This window comes from Myotis lucifugus, unplaced genomic scaffold, assembly GCF_000147115.1.
Source record: "Myotis lucifugus unplaced genomic scaffold, Myoluc2.0 scaffold_465, whole genome shotgun sequence".
Lineage (NCBI taxonomy): Eukaryota > Metazoa > Chordata > Mammalia > Chiroptera > Vespertilionidae > Myotis > Myotis lucifugus.
Window position 1 is genome coordinate 421318 of NW_005871513.1, and position 6437 is coordinate 427754.

Consider the following 6437-nt stretch of genomic DNA (forward strand, 5'->3'; position numbering starts at 1 on the left):
GACCCTAAACAGCCTGGCTGCTGCCCTCACCCTCTTCCTCCTCCTCCTCGGCCAAGAGGGTCTCCCAGGGCCCCGAGGGCCATCCGCAGAAGAAGTGGGCCAGGTTGCGGATCAGGCCCCGGTCAAAGGGGTTGCCGGGGCGCTGGCGGAGGTAGGCGATGCGGTGCGAGGAGAGGAACTCCCAGGTGGTGGTGTTGCTGGCCACCAGGTAGATGTGCGAGGCCAGGAGCAGGCCGGCCACCATGGAGAAGAGGGAGAGCAGCAGGAAGGTGGCGAACAGGAGCCCGCTGGACCGCAGCCACAGCCCCCAGGGCTGGAAGAAGCGGAGGCCGGACCTGTGGGGCAGCAGAGGGATGGGGGCCCAGAGCTGGGAGAAGGCAAGGGCGCCCCAGGGAGCCCAGGAGGGCAGGCCAATGGTGAAGGGTCGGGGCCCCTGAAGGTGTCCGGCTGTGCACACCTTGTGGGCACATGCTGCCCGACCTCCCCACACCCCCTCCACACACACACAAGGCAGCGGCGGGACCCACCATGCCAGGTACAGGCCCCACAGAAGCACCACAAGCTGCAGCGCCAGGTAGGCCACGAAGAGCGGGTGGTTCCGTTCCCCCACACAGTTCTCCATCCAGGGGCAGTGGTGGTCGTAGCGGCGGACGCAGCGGCGGCACTCGCTGCAGTGCCGGGCCCGCAGGGGTTGCTGGGCACAGAGAGTCGGGCTCGACACTGGGTCCCCCCAGACCAACAGCGAGGGCAGGGATGAGGGTGGGAGGTCGGGGCCTGAGTCTGGGAGGCCTGGGGGGTGAGGCCAAGGCGCTGGGGCAGGAGGCGATCGGTCTCAACCTTACCCCTGGCCCTCCAGGAAGTCCCTGAGCCACTCACCAGCACCATGCAGTGTCTGCAGCGCCGAAGGGCGATGGCCGGAGGAACCATGGCTGTCTGCTCCTCCTTGGCCTCCTCCTGAAAATGGGGGCCAGGCCATAAGATGGGGGTCCCCTGGGGAGGCAGGTGGCTGGTGAACACATTTTGGAGGCCATCCCATGGGTAATGAGGTGGTAGAGTGGGGCACAGTGCCCTGGACCTAGTGAGGCTGTGTGACCCTTGCCAGTTGCTTTCCCTCTCTGGGCCTTGGCCATTTCCTCACTGCAGATGGGTTTCTGGGCTGGCAAGAGGATTCACTGAGATGCCCCAGAAAAGCCCTCCACACACAACCTGGCATGAGACTGTTATTGGGGCCTTGGGTCCCCTGTTGGTGGGAGGAGGGGTTCAGTTCCCCAGGGGCCCCCTGGTTACCTGGGGCTGGATGTTCACGTAGCCTGGGGTCCATGAGTGACACGGCCAGATAGAGCAGCAGGGAGCCCAGGACGAGGAGCAGGAAGGTGAGGGGCAGGAAAAGCTCCCCCTGTTCTTCCCATTGTCGCAGTGCTGCCGAGGCCAGAGGAGAGTGAGGCCGGGCTGGGGGACAGGAGGGGGTGTGGGGGAAGGGGCAGGGGGCAGGTACAGGTGGAGGGGGGAGTGTGTGCTGGCTGAGCAAAGGCCTGGGGATGGGGTTTGATGAGTGTCCAGGTGTGTCTCCTGCATAGGTACAGTTCAGGACCAGCAAAAAAAGAGAAAGGCAGCTCATCTCTACTCTCTGGAGGGCACCAGGGAATCATGGAAGGTTAGAGGGCAGATCTGGAAACCCTCCCAGTGAAGGTGATCAGAGGGGAAGCCTGGAGGCACAGAGAGAGGGCTGTCCAGAAGGGAGAGGAAGGTGGCTGGACGAGAGCGGAGAGGAGGAGATGGACAGATGGGGGTTAGGGAGTGAAGGGGCCAGACCTGACTGGATGTCGGGGAGAGGAAGGAGGGGGTCCCTGCCTCTGGCTCCACCGTGGGAGACCAGCCAGGTCTGAGAGGCTCATGAGACAGACAGGAAGGCGGGACTGGCAGGCTCAGATGCTGCAAAGAGGGCCAGGATGGTGGCCCAGGCCAGGAAGGGTCTAGAGCAGCCGTGGGCAAACTACGGCCTGCGGGCCGGATACGGCCTGTTTGAAATGAATAAAACTAAAAAAAAAAAAAAAGACCGTACCCTTTTATGTAATGATGTTTACTTTGAATTTATATTAGTTCACACAAACACTCCATCCATGCTTTTGTTCCGGCCCTCCGGTCCAGTTTAAGAACCCATTGTGGCCCTTGAGTCAAAAAGTTTGCCCACCCCTGGTCCAGACCAAAGAGGTGACTGAGGATTTGGGGGAGGCGGGGAGTAGGGGGGGGGCGCTAAGATACGAGGGGTGTGAGATAGCCAGACAGCAGAGTGAACAACTCCGGTTGTAAAAGGAGCAGAGAAAGAAGGGGGGTTTCTTTCTGATGGGGAGACTGAGCAGGTTTTTAGGCTAAAGGGCGAAGACTGGCCCGGCTGGCGTGGCTCAGTGGTTGAGCATCGACCTATGAACTAGGAGGTCACGTTTCAGTTCCTGATCAGGGCACACGCCCGGGTTGTGGACTCCACCAGTGTGGGGTGTGCAGGAGGCGGCCGATCAATGATTCTCTGCCATCACTGATGTTTCCAGCTCTCCTCCCTTCCTCTCGGAAATCAATAAAAATATATTTAAAAAAATAAAGGGCAAAGACTGTGGAGGAAACTTGAGAAGGTCTTAGGAAGAAAGTGAGAACACCCCGGCCCAGGGGGGGAGGCTGAAGCAAGGAGGGGTGGGAACCCAAGGGGAGGGATGGGAGTGGGGGTGTCTGTGGGGTGAGAGCTACTAGGGCAAGAAGCAAGGGTGGGGACATGGAGGAGGGGTCACTTCCCTGTGAGGTGCTCTCTTGCCTGAGGATGGGGAGCCTGGACTTGGGCGGCGGAGGGAAGGTTGGGAGTCAATTCCCGGGCAGGATCGGTGGATCCTGAGACCAGGGGAGATGGGGGCTGGACTTGGTCATCGGATCAGGTGGCCATCGCATGGGTCCCGGGATGGACAGGGCATGTGGCAGGGACCAGGAAGACGCTGGGATGAATTAGGGACTGACGGGGTCTTAGGCGGAAACTCTTGGAATGACAGGCGGGGAAGGGGCCTCGGGAGCCGGCGGAGACGGGTGGTCCCCCCGGGTCTCTGGGGCTTCGGCGGGGGACCCAGTAAGATCCAAATGTCTGGGGACCACGGGGGAGCGGGTGGGTCCGGGTGGCGCGGGTCCGGCTCACCGGTGTCGTGCAGGAAGAGCACCAGCGTGATTCCCCAGGTCAGCACCGTGTGCCCGGTCCGCACCAGGACGCCCGGGCTGAGGAGCGCCCAGGGCGCCATAACCTCGGCCCCCGGCCCCACCCGGAAGAAGCGCCCAGAGGGGCGGGCCCTCCGAGGGAGAGGGGCCCAGATGCCCGGCGATTGGCGAATCCTGGGAGTGGGCGGGGTCAGGCTGGGGCAGGGAGGCTGCCTATTGGATAGCAGCTGCGGCCGAGTAGGTCCTCGAGCCAACAGGTGCCTGAAGAGGCTGAGGGCGGGGCCGGCGCGCGCGCAGCCCGTAGCTCCGCCACCCCAGTCCCTTCCCGGCAGGTGTGTTTTCGGAGCCCGGAGCCGTCGCAGGTCTCCATCCCTTCCCAGCCCCACAGCCTCGCGCATGCGTGCCGCTCCCTGGGAGCTTCAAAGATCCAGGTGTGTGGAGTCCAGGTTGCAGAATTGTGCCCGGTTCAAAGATGTGATGACTGAGGTTTCAACAGGCAGCGCTCGCCCAAGGCTCAGTGGTGACATTCTTACCTCCTTGCTGTTCATTATCAGGGATCGCAAACGGGTTTAGAGCAAAGTGGGGTTCCGTGGTGCAGGTTCAGGCTACCAGAGGCCCAACTTGGGTCCGAGTCAGGAATGCCACGCTCTCCCTTCCTCTCTGTGAGAGCGTGGGCAAGTTACTGAACCACTTTGAGCTCTGCTTTTTGTCTGTATAACAGATGATAATGGCATCCCCTCCGGAGGTGGTTGGGAGGATTTACTAATGGCAGCACAGCGTCCAGCACAGTGCTTAGACCCCAGCGACACCCTGCCAGCCCGGCTTCCCGACCCGAGGCTTCGTCATTCACTGCCCATACTCCTTCAGCCGTGTCTCCAGGGCCTTCCTTATTCAGCTCTGCCTTTGCACCCACACCTCCCACTAATACCAATGTCCACCTTCTTTCTCCATCAGATTGGCCCCCTTCCAACTTCTACAGCAAGCCTCTTAATTTTTTTTTTTTTATTTGAGAGGGAGAGAAATACAGATTGGTTGTTCCACTAATTTATGCATTCATTGGTTGATTCTTGTATGTGCCCTGATGGGGATCGTACCCATAACCTTGCAGTATTGGGAGGATGCTCTAACCAAGTGACCAAGTGAGCTATCCGGCCAGGGCCCGGGGATCCTTTTCTGACATCTATTATTTTTTTAAATATGTTTTTATTGATTTCAGAGAGGAAGGGAGAGGGATAGAGAGATAGAAACATCAATGATGAGAATCATTGACTGGCTGCCTCTTGCACGCCCCCTACTGAGGAGGATCCAGCCCGCAACCCAGGCATGTGCCCTGACCAGGCTGATGCTCTACCCACTGAGCAAAACCAGCTAGGACATGACATCTGTTATTTTTGTCAGCTCAACATTCCTTTTTCTGTTGGGGAACTAACTCTTCCCCATCTCATGTGATTCTGAAGGAACTGTGTCCCTCACTCCATAGAGTGGTGGGAAGTCATTGTAGGCGTGTGACTCTAGAAAGCCAAGCACTTGCCCATCTGGTTGTCTCCAGTGATTGGTCCTAGTTGGTGGGCATGTGACTTGGCAGGGCCAATTATAATCATTCCATGGGAGTAAGGCAAAGCTGCTGAGAAAGGCTTTCTTTGGGATCTCAAGCAGGAATAGAGTATAAGGGCAACTGACAGCTGTCTTTACACTCTGTGGAGAGAGACTGTGGCCGGAGAAGGTGAGGCCATCTTATAAAGAGACAGAGATAAGCAGGACCAAAAGGGTGTATGAAAGACAGTCTTAACATTGTCTGGGCCCCTACATCCAGCTTTGCCTGAAGCTGGTATTAGCTCTAGTTTCCCCAGTTGCATTAGTCAGTGAATCCCACCCTCCAACCTCTGACTAATCTGGGTTGGTGTTTGAATCGGGTGTCTGTCACTTGCAACTCAATCTTTTTTTTTAAGTTAAATCTTTATTGTTCAGATTATTACATTTGTTCCTCTTTTTTCCCCCCATAACTCCCCTCCACCCAGTTCCCACCCCACCCTCTGCCCTCACTCCCCACCCATTGTCCTCATCCATAGATGCACGATTTTTGTCCAGTCTCTACCCGCATCCCCCACACCCCTTTCCCCCGCAAGAATAGTCAGTCCATTTCCTTTCTATGCCCCTGATTCTATTATAATCACCAGTTCATTCTGTTCATCAGATTATTTATTCACTTGATTTTTATTTTTATTTATTTATTTAAATATATTTTATTGATTTTTTACAGAGAGAAACAGAGAGATAGAGAGTTAGAAACATCGATGAGACAGAAACATTGATCAGCTGCCTCCTGCACACCCCCTACTGGGGATGTGCCCGCAGCCAAGGTACATGCCCTTGACCGGAATCGAACCTGGGACCCTTCAGTCCACAGGCGGACGCTCTATCCACTGAGCCAAACCGGTTTCGGCAATTCACTTGATTTTTAGATTCACTTGTTGATAGATGTGTTTTTGTTTTTCATAATTTGTATCTTTACCTTTTTCTTCTTCTTCCTCTTCTTAAAGGATACCTTTCAGCATTTCATATAATACTGGTTTGGTGGTGATGAACTCCTTTAGCTTTTTCTTATCTGTGAAGCTCTTTATCTGACCTTCAATTCTGAATGATAGCTTTGCTGGATAAAGTAATCTTGGTTGTAGATTCTTGGCATTCATCACTTTGAATATTTCTTGCCACTCCCTTCTGGCCTGCAAAGTTTCTGTTGAGAAATCAGCTGACAGTCTTATGGGTACTCCCTTGTCGGTAACTGCCTTTCTTTCTCTTGCTGCTTTTAAGATTCTCTCTTTGTCTTTTGCTCTTGGCATTTTAATTATGATGTGTCTTGGTGTGGTCCTCTTTGGGTTCCTTTTGTTTGGGGTTCTCTGCGCTTCCTGGACTTGTAAGTCTATTTCTTTCACCAGGTAGGGGAAGTTTTCTGTCATTATTTCTTCAAATAGGTTTTCAATATCTTGCTCTCTGTGGACGAAAGGGGCCACATGCTGACCTGACAAGCTCAGGAGAGGCCTGCATGGCAGTTCTGCAGACTCGGAGACCTAAGTAACCACAAAGGATGGTCTGAAATTAAACTTTAACTAAAAGCAGTTATGGTGGCAGTATGTCCTAGGCCAGTATCTTCACTGACAAGATCACTTTGATCCTTACTGAGCCCATTTGCCTTTTTGCCTCTAAGATAACATACCCTTTGAAATGTCTGGGTAACTTGTAACTTCCCT

General features: G+C 55.2%; 1 protein-coding gene across 1 annotated transcript; it reads right to left on the reverse strand.

The window, feature by feature from the left end:
* Positions 1-4: 4 nt before the first annotated feature.
* Positions 5-3337, reverse strand: ZDHHC12 (zinc finger DHHC-type containing 12). Its single transcript, XM_023744477.1, is given in 6 exon segments — positions 5-335; positions 528-694; positions 877-954; positions 1288-1314; positions 1316-1419; positions 3173-3337. Coding segments are annotated over 6 exon segments (807 nt in total). The 5' UTR covers positions 3273-3337.
* Between the last annotated feature and the right edge of the window lie 3100 nt (positions 3338-6437).